Below are 17653 nucleotides of genomic sequence, written 5' to 3'. Positions count from 1 at the left end.
ATTCGCTCTACCTGTAGGAATAAAATAGTTTTGAGACCTTCACAGCACTCTCAAGTCAGGGTGGAACTGGGCAGGGGGTTCACAGAGCTCTTGGAGCACAATTCAGTAATTCTTGTTTCTTCGGGAAATTGCCCTAAAGACACGCAGCAGAGCGGTGCTCCGATCTCCTCGTGGGAAGAATTGGATGAGCACTCAATCCGACAACCCCATGTGCAGATGAAGGGAGAATTTTCATTTTAATCCCTCACTTCCACCCTTTTTTCCTCCCCTGAGCTCTCAGTAACCCCGTCAACAGGAAAACAAGTGTCCCTCCCTTTTTCCTAGCCTATCCTCTGCGCTCACTGCCAGGCAACTGGTGTCCTGCCAAGTTGGAGGAGCACGCAGGAGGGTGGATTTTCTCCTTTTAGGGAAAAAGTGGGGGAAAGGAGAAAGTTTCTTCCATTTACTGCAGGAAGCAGCAGTAGTCACTACCCAGAAGCGCCCTCCTCATCTGCTGTCGATCACGGCACCTCCTCTTCCCCCTTCCACGGCTGGTCGGGCAGCAGCATCCCGCACATCTCTCGCCGTGGGGGAACAGAAGCGGCACCACCACGCTCTCACTTTTCCAGTCTCTCCCAGTCCCTGCTGCTCAGAGGAGACAGGCTGTGCTGGGATCCGGGCTGCATCCTGCTCAGAGCCTCCCTGTGGGGGAAAGAAGAAATACAGCAGGACAGATGCACAACTCAGCTCTGTTAAGAACAGTTTAAACTCCATCTTAAGGTCAGGTCCTAAATAACCCCGCTCACTACCGTGCGTACCGTGGTCAAGAGGAACGGGGTTGCCGACACAGAGTGATGGTGAAGCAGACTGGAAACCTTTCAAATCCGCTCTCGGCTGAAATCTGTCTGGGCTCTTTCCGGCTGCAGGGTTAGTTGGTCACGAGAGGCCCGAGTTCGCATCTGCGAGTCGAACACACAAAGCTTTGAACACAGACCGCTCGGCTCAAAGACCGTTGGTTTTGTTAAAACCAGGGTTGTTTTGGGGTTTTTTTTTTTGCACAAAGAGGAACTAACCTGCACGGTGGTTGCCAGGTTTCAAAGGAGACCATGAAAAGAACACATACAAAAAAAAGAGGTGAAAACTCCGTATTTATTTTTCTTAAATCCATTTATTGACTTCACCACACAGGAAAAAAAGGTACAAAGAAATAGAAAAATTCTGATCCTTCAAAGCAAGTTGCATTTCACTGCAGCAGAAAACAAACCATTTGCTGATTCAAACTGGCAAGGCAGCTGGCCTAAAAGTAATAACATTTGGCAAAAAAACCCCTATGTACCGACAGATACCATCCGTTTGAAAACATGTTGTGTCCAAAGGGAAAAGGTTACGCGCACCTTGACCCGTTTGAAACACATTGCATAAATTTAAATACCATAAAAATCAACAGACCGGGAGTCATTCCCAGAGGTTTCACACAGCTCAGACAATTACAGCGACTGTTGCCAGAAACACGGCGCCCTCGGGAACTGCTGGGTAGGAGGAGATTTAGGGGGGAGTCCCCCCGATTTAGCCTGGCGTGAGCTCTGCCTCTCCCCGAACCCTGCACTTGCCAAGCTCCGGGCATTTCTGTTTTGCCAGAGCCACGTCGGGCACCGAGCAAACCAACAGCTCCCACCGAGACGTGACATACGCCCTCGTTAACCTGACGAACGAGCTCGGGCTCGGTCCAACCTGACGGTGGAGACGTTTGAGGTATGACGGTCCTGCTCTCCAAAGAACTCCCTCGCTTCAGCTTGCTGTAAATAGCTAACTGCTGGTAACAGGAGTGGGATTTCCAAACGCAACTTGGAACGCCAGGACCGAAAGGCATCTGAAAGAGCTCGTGGGTTAGAAAAGCAAGCAGATGGTGAAAAAAAAACTCTTTGTAAATTATTTTTCTGTTCAAAAAAAAATAGGACAAAGCAGGAAAACAGCACACACGCTCTAAAAACTCAGGAATGAGCGGCTCAGAAGCACATGGCATTTCACATGTTGGAATACGTTCCCCCCCCCCCCCCGCTGTCATTAGACAAAAGCCACCACCTCCCACCCCGCATCCTGTCCATAAATCAGCCGCACAACAGTGAGCCTCAGCCTTATCCTACGGGATCTCTGAAACAGTGGAGTCTTGTTGCAGGAGTTCCCACCCTTTTCAGAAAGCACATTTCCCCCAAGGGTTATGTTCCCAGACTTGTTTTCCTTTCTCTTCCCTCCACCTCACACTCCCGTTCTCCAAAATAGCTTCTGCAAGTACTTTTAGCATCAGAAAAGTTTACTACGGAAACCTTGAAAGCTATTTAAAGCCAAGAGGGACTTTCTCCTGCTCTTTGTGCTTGCTAACAGCCAGCAAAAAGGAAAAAAATAAAGGATTTTTCTTTTAGGAGAGGGTCAAGCCCCTTCTCCCCTCTTACGTGGGGAATGAACCACTAGGAAAAAAAAAATACAGCTGCAGCTTTCATGTCCAGACAAGGACACATCTTTGCCCTGGTCGAACGTGACTATCTTTAGCAACCACAGGGCAGATTACCAATTGTTCACAACCTCGGGAAGGCCGGAAAAAGGCCGGCCTCATCCCAGAAGTCGCTTTCGCAGCCAGCTGGAGGGAAGTTAACCCAACCGCGATTCTTCCTGTGCAGTCAGTCGGCAAGTGCATGGAGAGGGTGACTCACGTACAGCTGGCAGGAGCTTTGGGTGTAGACAGGTACCCGTGTGAAGAGCTCTACATGCCTCATACCAATTTTTTTCTGCCTATATTGGAAAAAACAAAAGCATGAGCTGGGCACGTACTTCATGCCCTTTTCAGAAACGTTCTGTCTCAGACAAACACCTTTGGAGTAGAACTACAAAAATAAAAACAACCTCACAGCTATAACTTGTGAATCAACGTGTTTTGCAGCCTTAAATATAAGCAGTACGTCCCAGGCCCTAGTTTAAGTGCTCCACAGTAACACCAAAGTGACCAGCTCAGCGACAAGAAGCTGGTTACGCGTACATTCAACTACACAAAACTTCTCAAAGCCGGGGTTGGCAGCGCGGTGGAAGAGTGGGAAGAGGTTGTGCTGGCTGTATAAGCCCTTTCACACGTCGGTCACCCGCTCAGAAAACGACCTCGGGGAGAAGACGCCCCGTGGTGACTCACAGGCAGAAAAGACGGCGCCCGCACCGCGGGCTACAACGGGTTCTCTAGGCGAGAGGCGCTCGGCAGGCGCGGCGCTGCCAAGGCTTGTGCAACCCAGGGGACGAGCAGCCCCCTCAGCTCTCGAACGGGCAAGAAAGCGGCACTTCTCCAGCAAGAGCCAACGCTGAGGGCTCAGTCGCAGCGAGCTCTACAGCCAACGGAGGCTCATTTGGTGGAGTTGAACGCTCCAGGGCCTCAATACTATGTTTTGAGGAAGAGGTTTGAAGGGCCGCAAGTTTCATTCATCCTGAACGCTTCGGGGTTACCGTACGTTTTACGTTACCACGTAACTACATTTACAAGGGGTAGGAAAGCAACCTTCCAAGGCGAAGCCTGCTACAACTACGCTGCGGCAATTTGGCACGAAGCTTTCTAAGCCTAACCCGCCCTCCTTCACAGCATCAAACCGCAACGGCCACCTTTAGTGCAAACATCTGAACTCTGGGGATTGTGAGGGAAAAGACCCGCGTGGAGCGTAAGATGCAGGTGAGGAAGTTTAAGCTACAACCCAAGGGCCAAAGACTGCTCCAGCGTTTCCAAAGATGCGCGTGAAAGAGAGTTTAACATCTAGATTCTTTAACGTTGTCTTCATCACAGAGAGCAAGAAAAAAAATCAAATCAAATCAGAGTCCTTGGTGGATCATTTCCAAACTAGTGCAATCAGTCACGCTCCGAACTCTAGCATCCAAATACAATGGACAGAAGAGGAGAACGTCTGTCTCTCAAGCAAGACTGTGCTGGTTACAAAGGCGGCTCTATGACTCTGGAAGGGGAAGAGTCAGACGGCTCATTTTGCAGGCGGATTTTTCCCCCCCACCCAGGAGGAGACGTCAGTACAGTAGATGGGAAATTCCATTTCATTTGGATACAAAAGTTCTGTCAAGTGCTGGGGACTGGCTTTTCCTGGGTCACAGGCCAAAAGCCAGACGCCCAAGTGGAAAACGAGTTCATCTTCAGGCAGCTGGGAAAGGAGAAACGTGTTTTGAGGAAGTGAGAGGTTTAACGTTACCAAGGTGCAGGTGCAAAACGAAAAGCATTTCCCCTTCTTCCCGTTGTCTGAAACCTGAACACGGCAGCACAGCTACAACTCAGAGCGCTATAGCAGGGGAGTCGGTGGATGGCCCAGTGTTCCTGCAATTTCCTCGCCGGCCGTCATTATTCCACTGAACATCCGAGGAGGAATCTAGATCTGGAAAGGCAAAAAGAAAGGTTTAAACAATTTGCAAGCTCAGCATTGCTCTTCTACTCTGACAAAGCGTCAGGGTTTGAGCAGGCTGAGCATCTCTGATGAGCTTTCAAATAAAACCCAAGCTCTTTCTAATTGCCTGCTTCACTCTGCCTCAGGGACAAGTCACGGAATTCCCAGCAAGGGAAACAAATTCCCAAAATATTGGGGAGGGTTAAGCAGGCAAATCGTCCCAGTGGCACTCAGACGGGTTCCCCAGCCAGGCACGGCTGCAATTTGGGAAGGGAGAGAACTGAGCTTCCACTCCCAACACCACACTGCATCGCTGCATCGCTGACTACAAGCCGAGGACAACACCGTCTTGAGTTTTATATGCAAAATCCCTAACGGCGTTTGAAAATGGCCATCGTCGTGGTCCCCCACATGCTGACAGCCTTCTGAAAGATGAAGTTTCAGCTTAACATGTTCAACTTTTAAAAATTTTCTTTCCTTGTCTCCTCCTCTTCCCATCGCAGAAAATAACTACAGACATACCTGATTCCAAGGACATCAGGTGAAAAAAAATTTCAAGGGGAAGAAGAAAGGGAATTGTCCCCGAATCCTACCCTTCCTCAGCTAACAGCTTCTTTGAAAAAGTCATCTGAGTCAGTGAGAAACTATTCTTAAGCACCTGAAGCTCGAGACTCACAAACTTCTGCTCTGTTAGCCCTCTCTGCCACCATTTCTCAGCACTATTGCTTCCATTTTCTGGCAAAACCCTTTTTCCAGACCAAGTGCGGGTTTTTTGCTAAAAAATCTGCTTTCCAATGTCAACCAAGTAGGAGTTTGTGATGTCTACTGCTATACATGAAAGGCCAATATATCGCATTTACAGCGTACACCAGGCACCGCAGCCCCTTCTCCCCGCCAGCGGGGCGAGGCAGCACCCATTTCGGGTAGATCTTACCTTTTGATCCAGTCTCTGATAATCGCCAGATTTGGGCCGTCGACCACTTTTCGATCTTTTCCCTTCCAGAGCAAAAGCAATGATCTTTGGAGAGAAAAGCGGGGACAAGGTGAGTGGGACAGTAGCGACCAAATAAGATTTTTCTCACTTCAAACGTAGGTGCTTTCTAACGGGCCAAAGACCATCTTCACTTACCTCTTTCTAGGGACCATATTTCATTTGAAAAAGCACTTGAAACAAATAAATGCCAGTATTTAAACCCAGCTAAGATCTAAAGCAGGCGATAATGAGGTTTGCCTAACATGCAGAAAACAGTAAGAATTTGTTTTCTTTCTCCTATCTCAAAAATAGCTTTACAGGAGGAAAAAAAAAACCCAGACAAAGACAGTTACGTCATTTGAGCTGCATCCCCCCCGTGCAAGGCTATATAAGAGCAAGTCTTCTGCAACCTGCTATAGAAAACTCATTGTCAGAGAGAAAACACAGGGTGACTTCACAGATCTTTTCCTTTTCACCTCTCTCAGCTGAAAATAACCACTAGAGCCGAAGTCACCCAATTTCCGTGGAGATTCAAATCCTTTCCTAGTTACAACACCCCCTCTGCTCCTCCCAAAGCTCTTGGGACCAAGGCTCAAATTAACATTAACCAAACCCACACCGTGCAGCAAGAGGGAGGTATTGGCGAGAAGCAAAAGGCAGGGTGAGGGGAAAGGTCTTCAACCGAGCGGGTCCCAATCTGCAGCGGTGACCGGCGAGAGGAAAGGAAGCTCCTAAACCGCAGGGGAGATGTCGAGAGCCTGGGTAAGGAGCAGAGCCACTCACCTTGCGTTTGTTGTGATACGCTACGTATAAGGCAGCAATGATAATAGCCGTGGTCACCAGGTAGGCGAAGAAGTGGCTGCTCTCCGACTGGTCCCTGGGGGAAGATGGAATGCTCTTCTCTCTATCCTTAAAGGAGGAGGCATCACTGCCTTCTTTAACCCCATCCTCTTCCTCTCCGGGGCTTTCTTCATCGTCTAAAAAACCATCGCCCTCAGCAGTGGAGGAGGTTGATTGTGGTGACACATTTTTACCTCTCGATGAGTCTATTTGATTACCCTGGTTGTTGGCTTGGTTCTCGCTGTGACTTTCCTGGTTCTTGCCCTGGTTCTTGCCGTTGCTGTCCTGCTTCTCAGTGTTGCTGTCCTGGTTGTTGCCCTGGTTTGCGTCATTGCTACCCCGGCTGTTGTCCTGGTTTGTGTCGTTGCTGCCCTCGTCCTGGTTCTTGCCGTCCTCGTTCTTGTTATTACCCTGGTCTTGGTTGTTGCCGTCCTGCTTGTCACCGTGGTTGTTGTCCCGGTTCTCGTCGTTGCCGCCTTGGTGGTTGTCCCGGTTCTCGTCGTTGCCGCCTTGGTGGTTGTCCCGGTTCTCGCCGTCGCCGCCTTGGCGGTTGTCCCGGTTCTCGCCGTCGCCGCCTTGGCGGTTGTCCCGGTTCTCGCCGTCGCCGCCTTGGCGGTTGCCCTGGTTCCCGTTGCTGCCGCCTTGACTGTTGCCATCCCGGTTGCTTTCCTTGTTGCTGCTCTCCTGATTGTTGCCCTCGTTCTGGTTGCTGCTGCCCTGGTTATTGGTGCCGCTGCCCTGGTTATTGGTGCCGCTGCCCTGGTTATTGGTGCCGCTGCCCTGGTTATTGGTGCCGCTGCCCTGGTTATTGGTGCCGCTGCCCTGGTTATTGGCCTGATTACTACTGGTGCCAGCGCCACCGCCTTGGTTGTCAGTTTGGTAACTTGTGTCACTGCCTCGGCCATCCTGGCCATTACCTTGGCCACCCTCACGCTGGCCATCAGTCTGCTTCTCCACGCTGCTGCCGTTGCCAGACACATTCATGCGTTTCTGGTCCTCATCCGTCACCTCTCTGTTATTCCTGTCCAATTTGGTGTCTCCCTTGTTGGGTGGATCCGATTCAGAGTGCTGCTCTTCCTTATTTTTGGACGTATCTGGGTGCTCATTCCCTTGGCTTTCCTGGCCGTTACGTGCTTCCGGCTGGAGGGATCCCTCATGTTCTGTTTGCCCTGACCTCTGCCCCTCAGCTGTCAGCAAACACAGAGGTCACAGTCACCGCCGGCCCCCGCGGTCGGTGTAAGCAGCGTGCCTGGCCGTCTGCGACGGCTCCCCGGCCAACGCAGCCCCACCGCTGCCGAAAGGGGAAGGAAACTCCCCTGCAAGGGAGACGGGAGGGGGGAACCAAAGGGGTGAAACACCGGCAGCAGCGTGCCCCCGAGGCAGCCCCCCCCGGCCTCCCACCACCCGCAGGAGGGGCCCAACGGCAGAAGAGCCCCCCCAAACCAAGGGCCCGTGCCGGACCCACCCCGGCCCGAGGGCAAGCGCAACCCCGGCTTCGCTACTCCCCCTCCCCGGCACTGCCCGGTGCCCACCCCAACCGCTCCCCCTCACCGACCCCACCCCGGGGCTCCCCGGCCGCTGCCCTCCCCGCCGGTCCCCCCCAGCACCCCCGCCCCGCGCTTCCCCAGCCGCAGGCCCCCCCCTCACTGCCTTCCCCCGCCCCGGGCACCTCGGGGCCGCCCCAGCCGCCCTCTCACCCTCGGCCCGGGCGGCGGAGCAGAGCGCTAAGAGCAGCAGGAGCAGCCGCAGCGGCATAGCGGCCCGACGGTACCGGCCCTCACCGCCACCGCCCGGCCCGCCCGCTTCCGCTTCCGGTAAGACAGGTGCTACTTCCGGGAGGAGATCTCGCGAGAGTAGGGAGGCGGCGGCGGGAACGGCCGCGCGGGGGTGGGTGGGTGTGAGACAGGGGTAGGGGCGGGGCTTAAGGAGAAGCGGGGCGGGGCTGAGGGGATTGGGGCAGGTCTTGGGCGAATCGGGGCGGGGCTTGCTAAAACCCGGGGCGGGGCTTGCTAAGACTCTGAGGCGGGGCTTGTTGAGACTGGGGGGCGGGGTTTGGGAGAGTGGGGGCGGGACTTGCAGCATGGGGGCGTGGCTTGTAGAGACTCGAGGCGGGGCTTAGTGTACTATTGCTCGGTCAAATTGGGTGGGGCTTATGCAAATTGAGGGCGGGGCTTACGCGTCCATGGCGTGCGCCAGGCCTGGCCCTTGCTGCAGGCCTTGCCAGGGGCACGGCTGCCTCAGCAAAACTGCCCTTATTTCGGGGGTAAAAGCAGCATTTTGAGCTAAAACCTGCCATTTTTGGGTCTGTTGCCAGGCCTTGAGGAACCAGCGCTGGGACCTGGTGAGCAGCGGCCCACAACGGGGTCGTTGAGACGTCCTTTGTGGGGCCGGGCCTTCTCCCCCCGCGGATTCGGCCCTGTCTGGGTGCTCTCCTGACCCTGTGGCTGCTTCCCTCGTATGGGGGAGGAAACAGGCCGTGGCGGGGGGCGAGTGGTGAGAAATCGGGGCTAATTTCCCTTCCTTGCCTTCAGGACTGCTTTCCAAAAGCGCTCCCGAGGACACCGGCCACAGCGGAGGAGCGTGGCCAGTCCAGCGGCGCTGATAACCTTTTATTTTTGTTTTTGGCCAGGCTAGACACATCCCGTTCCACTGCAGCTCTTCCCACCAGCAGCAGAAATACCAGCTTTTGGCTCTCCGTGGGCACTGAGGAATACGTATCCCTTTCCTCTGTAGATAATTTACTTACTGAAGACTGTTATGTCTCCTTTCTCCGGATTGAATGTCCGTCCTTTCCTGTAGGTTGTGTTCTTGCTCTCTTCTGGGCTTTCTCCAGACGTTGCACACCTTAAAGGATACTGCCCAAAACTGGGGACGATCCTCCAGCTCAGTCAGCAGAACAAACATAAGGATTTTGTCACGTCTTACTGATAATCCTACCCATCTCCAACCTCCTGCTCTGCTGCCTGGAATAGAGAATGACCTGTACCTGATGCAGATAAAATAAAAATGTAGAAAGATCCTCAAGTCCACCTATCATCCTTCTACCACGGTTGGGACAGCTGTGGGGATGTGAAGCCCGTAGCTGAGCTCCTCAGGTGGATTTGATGTCCTCAGGTCCATGAACTGCGACCCTACAGCAGTGAGTCAAGGTGGCTGCGGTGCTGGCTGTCCTTGAGCTGTGATAGATGTCATCTGCGGTTGTCTTCCAGCTGTATGTCACCTGCTGTGTCCAAAAGTTGTCCCCACCCACTGTCCAAGACTTTCTCAGAGAACTTCTCTCTCTGCTGTATTCCTTTTCCAGCAGATGTCTGCTGAGCCGTGGCTTTTGGGGGATCCCAGTAAAATAAAGAGCTCCAGATGTTCTTCCTGGGTCTTCCTCATGTTCATTACTGCTACCCAGTGACCTCGCACAGGTCTGTTTCCCTCTGTTTAGGAACGTCAGCATGGGGGTACATCATTCTTCATAAAGTTTTATCTCCAGCTTTTTCCCTGCCTATCCTTGCCAAACCAGCTAGAGCTTTGATATCAGTTTTCCAGACGCGTGACGCCATCAAGTCTCTGTAATTTGGCTTATCAGTAACAATCCCAATCTGTCCTCCCCGTCATCTCACTTCTTTCCTTTTAGATCAATGGATTTGCCTTCATCTCCACCCAGGATGGACTTCCTTGGTGCTTAACCACTCTGGACCATGCATGCTTCCCACTATTGCTTGGTGTCACCAGAGCCGTCTCATCCATAGCGTGGCATCCTGCAGCACTGAGTGCTGAAAGACAAGCAGCGAAGTCCCACGTGTCCCCAGAAGGAATTGCAATAGCATCGTGAAATCGTTAGCTGCTCTAGTCAGTCCGTTCAACGCTAAAACACAGAAAAATATCACAACATCATTCAACATGCAAACCAAATGAGTTCCACACAGCGATAATACTTTGGGGAATAATCCTGACTTGGCCTCAGAGCATGATGGATTTTGCGGTTGATTTTTCTTCTTTTTTTTTTCCAATCCTCTATTCAATTCAATACATTCCAATAATCCTAGCAGCTCGGTTCTGCCCATGCCTGCCTTTCTAGGGAGACAGAAGAACAGTTGGCCCAATGCTTTTGTTGAGATTCAAAACAGACAAGCGAGGCTATTTCTCATGCCCAGCCAGTTCGGCTTTCACTCACACCCCTGGAAGTCAAGAGTAACTGAACGGAGGCCAAGTTCCTCTGGATTTACAACAATGCATCTGGGAACAGAATTCTGCCCAAAATACCGAGTACGAGGCTGACATCAGCTCAGCGCCTGGTGGCTCGCACCAGGCTCGTTTTTCTTCAACAGTTTTCTTGGCTAAAACGCGATAAACAGGACCAGCGACCTCACCTAACCTCCGTGCGGCTGCGCCCTCCCCACGCAGCCCCAGGAACGGGAAGCTGCCATCAACGTGGACGACAAGGATGTTGCTTCTGGCTTCAGCACGATTATGCGGATGTAGACTGGTAGGAGGAAAAGAAGGAGGATTGAGGATTATTATCTCTGTCCACTGGAAAGCAGGAGGAGGAAATTCTCTTTCAGTCCCACCCAGCTGCTTCCCAACATGATGGCAGCTGCTGGTCCTTTATCGCGTGAAAAACAACTCCTTTACATTCAAACTTAAGTGAGGTTTTGGTTGGTTTCCTAGACTGGTACTGTCTCTTCTCATAAATCCTTGTGGGATATCACTTTTTTGGGGACGACTTTTTCTGAGAATAGCCCCGATGGCCAAGAACAGGCTGGACACACAAATCTGGCTTTTAATTTATGCCCAACCGGGGCGTTTTAGCGTGGTCTCCCAAGGTCTGGTGACAACCCCGTGCTTGGAGATAATAAAGTCCTCACCTTGTCAGAAGTGTCTGCATCCCCCATCCCGTCCTTTTCCCCCGAGGGCTAATCTGGTCAGGATAGAGGATCAAAAGGAGAAACAATTAGCAAATGGAAGAATTTAATGATGCTAATTAAAATGTATTAAGTGTAGCCACTGCCTCTGCACCAGCTGCTTTGGCAGGAGCCTGGAGTCCGCGGAGCGCCAGCCTTACCCCCGTGCGGAGCAGGGAAACGGGACATCTGGTGTGCCCTCCCCCCGGCCCCTTGCAAAAAAGCAGGTTCAAGGAAACCTTCGTTTCATTTGCTGCTGCTCGCTGGGTTCGTGGCGGAGCCCCTAATTAGCTCCATCTCTGCAGGAGACCCCTGGGACCTCATTAGGCATTTCAATTAGTGAATAGCCAGAGCTGCAGAGGGAGAGGGGGCTGGGGGCTGTTTGATCAAGATGGCTGCAATTAAGCAAGCGGACGGAGGTGACAGAAGTAACCCCGCTTCCAAAAACAAGTGGGGAAAGCACCAAGCTGGCTCCCAGATGCTGCCCGTGCACCAGAGCAAGCTCTCCCAGAAGTTTGCTCTCGACGAGCTCTTAACGAGACGTTTGCCAGCTCCCGGCAATAAAAACCCCCACAATAGCTGCAGTGAGTTTAGGGCTGCGCTCGTCACAAAAATGGCCCCCTTTAATCGAGGTTTTAAACCTTTTCTTACTGTATATCACGCTTCCAGACAGGGATGGACTCAGGGGCGTATCCTCCCCTCTCCCTGTGCCGTTCCTGACGCAGCCCAGCTCCGCAGCCACCCCAAACCCGGCTCTGCGGTAATTGCTCACCCGGAGTATTCCCAGCCAGGAGACATCAGGCACTTCTTGAACTTCGTTTCACACAGGGAATGGGTGGCAATGATGATGAACGTGCATTTCCCAAGGACGCGGCCGCCCATTCCCAATTCCAGCTTCATCGTTCACCCGGCTGCTCCCAGCTCTCCTGCTCGGCTGTACCTCCTGCTGCTTCTCGGCATTTTCTGCGTGGACCTCCATTGTTGGAGGTGACGGTAAACTCCAAATGAGCAGATCCACTTCAGCCCACCTCTGCACAGCCATGGCTTAGCCCCACACGGTGTTGATACCATCTTGACCCAGGTGCGCGAACAGCAACATCTGCCACAGCTGGGAGAGCAATTGGGACCCCGTCGTCGGCATGATGTCCCCTGTCCCAGCTGTTTCGTGCCTCTCAGCTAAGGCAGAACCCGGTTGTCCCACCTCTCCCTGCCTATACACCACGCTATCCCTTCCTTCTGCTGCCAACTCTCCGTGGGACACCACTTCATTCCCTCCCTGACCTTTTTCCCTTCATTGGATGTGGTTGGGGTGCACCCTATGAGATAAAAAAAGTCTACAAAGCAGGACCAAGGGGTGTGCAGTGGCAGACACCTCATTTTCTCAGGGGACCAAAGGCAAAATCAGGAATCTTTGGCCGCAAAACTGTTTTTTTCTTGCAAGTTTGAAAAGTGAATTTGTGTAACTGGAAAATACTGCTAGAGAGCTCCCCAGGACCTCCATGCATGGCTCTTCTCTGCACCCTGGGCTGCCCGGCTCGATTTCAGCTCCCAGGTCTGAGGATAAGTTAAGCATCGTGAGAAATGTTGTCTAAAACTTGGCCAGAAAAGAGAAGAGGGGCTACCAGACCTTGCTGCCACAACAGCCCGAACTGAAACACGCTGGATATTCAGGATTTTCTGCAGCAAAGACAAACCTCAGAATTTTCCTCTTATTGAAGCACCTCCCAGAGGACAAACAAGAGCCCTGCTAAGGAATCAGTTTTCTGTTGATAACCAGTCTGAGTGAAACATTTTCATCTAGCCGTATCGCTGCAAGCATAGAGGATGTATAGATACCACGATCAGCCTGGTTCAACTAAGATAGCTTCAGCGTGATCATTTGAGACAGGAATGGCATGTAACTGGTCTTGCCCTCTTCTCCAGGAGGAACGAAGCCAAGAGGGCTTTGGTGGCCAGTTGCTTCTCTTCTAGCAGGGGATCATCATAGAATCGTTTAGGTTGGAAAAGACCTTTAAGATCATCAAGTCCAACTGTTAACCCAACACTGCCAAGTCCACCACTAAACCGTGTCCCTGAGCACCATGTCTACATGTCTTTTAAATACCGCCGGGGATGGTGACTCAACCATTCCCTGGACAGCCCATTCCAGTGCTTGACAACCCTTTCGGTGAAGAAATTTTTCCTAAAATCCAGCCTGAACCTCCCCTGGCGCAACTTGAGGCCATTTCCTTTCCTCCTGTCGCTTGTCACTGGGGAGAAAAGACCAACAGCCCCCTCCCCACAACCCCCTTTCAGGCAGTTGTAGAGAGCGATAAGGTCTCCCCTCAGCCTCCTCTTCTCCAGACTGAACAACCCCATCTCCCTCAGCCGCTCCTCATCAGACTCGTGCTCCAGACCCCTCACCAGCTCCGTCGCCCTTCTCTGGACATGCTCCAGCACCTCAATGTCCTTCTTGGAGTGAGGGGCCCAAAACTGAACACAGCATTCGAGGTGTGGCCTCACCAGCACCGAGTACAGGGGCACGATCCCTCCCTGCTCCTGCTGCCCACACCATTTCTGATACAGGCCAGGATGGTGTTGTCCTTCTTGGCCACCTGGGCACACTGCCGGCTCATATTCATCCGGCTGTCGACCAACACCCCCCAGGTCCTTTTCTGCGGGGCAGCTTTCCAGCCACTCGTCCCCAAGCCTGTAGCGTTGCCTGGGGTTGTTGTGACCCAAGTGCAGGACCCGACACTTGGCCCTGTTGAACCTCATACAATTGTCCTCGGCCCATCCATCCAGCCTGTCCAGATCCCTCTGCAGAGCCTTCCTACCCTCCAGCAGATCAACACTCCTGCCCAACTTAGTGTCATCTGCAAACTTGCTGAGGGAGCACTCAATCCCCTCATCCAGATCATCGATAAAGATATTAAACAAGACCAGTCCCAAAACTGAGCCCTGGGGGACTCCGCTTGTGACCGGCCGCCAACTGGATTTAACTCCATTCACCACAACCCTTTGGGCCCGGCCATCCAGCCAGTTTTTTACCCAGCGAAAAGTGCGCCCGTCCAAGCCATGAGCAGCCAGTTTCTCCAGGAGAATGCTGTGGGAAATGGTGTCAAAGGCTTTACTAAAGTCCAGGTAGACAACATCCACAGCCTTTCCCTCATCCACTACGCCGGTCACCTTGTCACAGAAGGAGATCAGGTTGGTCAGACAGGACCTGCCTTTCATAAACCCGTGCTGGCTGGGACTGATGGCCTGCTTGTCCCGTACGTGCCATGTGGTGGCACTCAAAATGATCTGCTCCATAACTTTCCCCAGTGCCGAGGTCAGGCTGATGGGCCTGTAGTTCCCCGGGTTGTTCTTCTGGCCCTTGTTGTAGGTGGGAATCATATTTGCTAATCTCCAGTCACCCGGGACCGCCCCGGTTAGCCAGGGCTGCTGGTGGATGATGGAAAGTGGCTTGGTGAGCACTTCCGCCGGCTCCCTCAGCACCCTTGGGTGGATCCCATCCAACCCCATAGACTTGTGGGTGTCTAAGTGGTGTAGCAGGTCGCTAACCATTTCCCCTTGGATTGTGGGGGCTTCATTCTGCTCCCTGTCCCTATCTTCCAGCTCAGGGGGCTGAGTACCTGGAGAACAACTGGTCTTACCGTTAAAGACTGAGGCAAAGGAGGCATGAAGTATCTCAACCTTTTCCTCATCCTTTGTCACTGTTCCCCCCCGCATCCAATAAATGATGAAGATTCTCCTTAGCCCTCCTTTTGTCGCTAATGTATTTATAGAAACATTTTTTGTTGTCTTCTACGGCAGTCGCCAGGTTAAGTTCTAGCTGGGCTTTGGCCCTTCTAATTTTCTCCCTGCAAAACCTCACGCCATCCTTGTAGTCCTCCCGAGTTGCCTGCCCCTTCTTCCAAAGGTCATAAACTCTCTTTTTTTTCCGGAGTTCCATCCAACGCTCTCTGTTCAGCCAAGCGGGTCTTCTTCCCCACCGGCTCATCTTCCAGCACATGGGGACAGCCTGCTCCTGCGCGTTGAAGACTTCCTTCTTGAAGAGTGTCCAGCCTTCCTGGACTCCTTTGCCCTTCAGGACTGCCTCCCAAGGGACTCTGTCCATCAGGCTCCTACACAGCCCAAAGTCAGCTCTCCGGAAGTCCAAGGGAGCCGTTCCGCTGACCTCCCTTCTTACTTCTCCAAGAATCGAAAACTCTGTCATTCTGCGATCGCTATGCCCGAGACAGCCTCCAACTGTCACATCCCCCACGAGTCCTTCTCAGTTTATCAAGCCTATCTCAGTTTAGGAGCACTGCGAAAGCGTCGGAACAGATGTTCCTTTTCTGTATGGGAAAATGCCGAGTAAAACAAAGAAATATTCTCCTGCTAAAGTCCAACATCTGTTTGAAGCTGTCTGGCTCTGGTTCAGACCTTAATTCTTGTGACAGGTCTCTTCATGCCTTTAATTTCCCATGAAATCTAATTCAAGAAGTTGTTTGTCTGCAGCCTGCTCCTGGTGTTGGGGAGAGTGAGGCTGCATGCGATCCAGACGTTCCTCGCAGAAAACCAGTTTCTTGGAACGGCCTTTCTAAAAAAAGCGACGTTTTGCCTCTTTTCAGATGACGGCCACGCACGTTTTCGGCGACACTCTAATCCTCTCAGTCCTGGATCTCGCACAACCGCGCGACACGCTATCAGGATGCCATTAATTAAAGCATCGTGGCCGGTCCTCTTGGGTGCTGTTGCGGAGGAATCATGCCCTATTCCAGCATTTACAAATCTGTTCTTTGAAAGCAAGAATTTGAAACAATTTTGTGTGTGGAACGGAAACGCCTACCGAGTTCGGGGCTGTCTTGGGTGCGACAGTGAATAAAGATGCTCCTGGCGCTTTCTCGTGCTTGGAGGCTTTGGTGGTGGCCACCAAGAAGCTGCTATGCAGGAGCTGGGTCTGCTGCAGGCTCCTGTCTCTGCTTGAGGCTCTCAACTAGCCGGGACCACCTTAGAGCAAAGATTTTGGGAGCTACCACCCAGCTGAGATGCTCTGAGCTGTGAATTTAAGCTGTCGCTTCCAGTCCAGAAGATGATCCTCAGCTGGATGGGAGAAGCTGTGCTCCTGCTGGAGGTACCGTCACTGTTTGCAGAAGTCATCTGGAGCTTTCACAAGGTTATGGGAGCCAGCGTTCGCCCCGAATGTGTCGCTGGTGCTCACGCAAGAGCTCGAGGCTGTGCTTTTGTCTGCACCCATAGCTGGGGGCATCGCTCGGCTGTACTTTTTTGGTAGTTCTGCCCAGCTCCAATATGGAAATAGGAATCCTCGAATCCAGGTGTCATCCGCTGGGGTTACAGATGCCAGCGTCATCCCATGGCACGCGCTCGTCTCGCACACCATCTGGTAAAGGCGGACTCCGTCTTCCTTAAGGACAAGACACCCGGATGGTCCCTTTTCCCCTCTACCTGCAGACGGACATCTGCTGCTGCTCCAGTTTGCTAAAAATACTTCCCCAGCGGCTTCTCACACCAGCTCGGCACTAGAAAGGAAAAGAGAAATGTCACAACAGGAGGCGAAGGTGTCATTTATTCCACCAAATGAGCAAAAGCACCCACCAAACTGAGAGCCGGAGGGCCAGCAGCAGCGGGAAGGGCTCAGCCCATCACTGATAGTGATGGTCTGGACGTAGCCCACCACCATGGGCTGGGAGCCCGAGGACACCGTGGTCCCTACAATGCGGCACTGGTGCAGGTAGAGAGGACCTAGGCTGGGTCCTGGGAAATGGAAACTGGCCAAGAAATTCAGAAAGGGGAATGAAACGGGACTACAAACACCACGAATCACCTTTGGGCGGGCGCAGCTCGGAATTAAATCATCTGCAACAGAGAATAAAATTGTGACTTTCAATGAGAAGATTTTGAGCTAGTTTTTTTCCCTGTTAAAATATAGTGAGATGGAAAAGTCTTGATTAGCTCAAGTGTTGAACTGACCGAGAACTTAAGATCGGTTGAAAATCCACTGGGTCACCCTGGGTTGCTTTTGTGCAGGTCCTTTTTCATCCTAATCTGCCTTTTCATTCCTGGGTTGGAAGAAGCAGGCACAGGGCATCCTGCAGTTCCTGGCCGTGAGATACACACCAGTAACTCGCGCTCCTCGGCTTCTCAGGCACCCCCTGAACTGGTTTACCTAATCTCCCGCATCGTGCTGCCCGTATCTCTCCAGCAAACCATACGCTGCCAGCTTGCTCCATCACAGGTTTGTGATGGACACCCCAAAATCGCCCTGTGCCCATCGATGGAGGCATCTGGGTGATGCTCTGGTGATGCCTGGCCCCATGCCCTGCTCGGGGGCCGGACCGGAGCCCCATCCCAAGATGCTTCCCGGGACATGGTGATGCTTGAGCGCTGGCGGGGAGAAGGTGGCGATGGGCAGGGAGCGAGAGCTTCCCCCACGGACAACGCTCACGCAGCAAGTTGCAGCTGTAGTTTTATTTCCTTTTGTGAAAAATAACAGGGATTCAAGGGGAAAATCCCCCCACCCAGGGCTCAGCCCCGGATCCTGCCCACCCCAGCACGACCGCGGGAAG

At 52.6% G+C, this 17653-nt stretch overlaps 1 protein-coding gene across 1 annotated transcript; it reads right to left on the bottom strand.

Moving 5' to 3' along the window:
• Nucleotides 1–2034: 2034 nt before the first annotated feature.
• Nucleotides 2035–7965, bottom strand: TGOLN2 (trans-golgi network protein 2). The gene is made up of 4 exons (XM_059834816.1): nucleotides 7905–7965; nucleotides 6151–7394; nucleotides 5329–5412; nucleotides 2035–4385 (listed from the first exon to the last, which is right to left on the bottom strand). Exons 1-4 carry the CDS (start codon nucleotides 7960–7962, stop codon nucleotides 4380–4382), a joined length of 1392 nt encoding a protein of 463 aa, XP_059690799.1. The 5' UTR covers nucleotides 7963–7965; the 3' UTR covers nucleotides 2035–4379.
• Nucleotides 7966–17653: the final 9688 nt, after the last annotated feature.

This window comes from Gavia stellata, unplaced genomic scaffold (assembly GCF_030936135.1).
Source record: "Gavia stellata isolate bGavSte3 unplaced genomic scaffold, bGavSte3.hap2 HAP2_SCAFFOLD_259, whole genome shotgun sequence".
NCBI lineage: Eukaryota > Metazoa > Chordata > Aves > Gaviiformes > Gaviidae > Gavia > Gavia stellata.
This window is presented reverse-complemented; position numbering and strand designations above follow the sequence as displayed.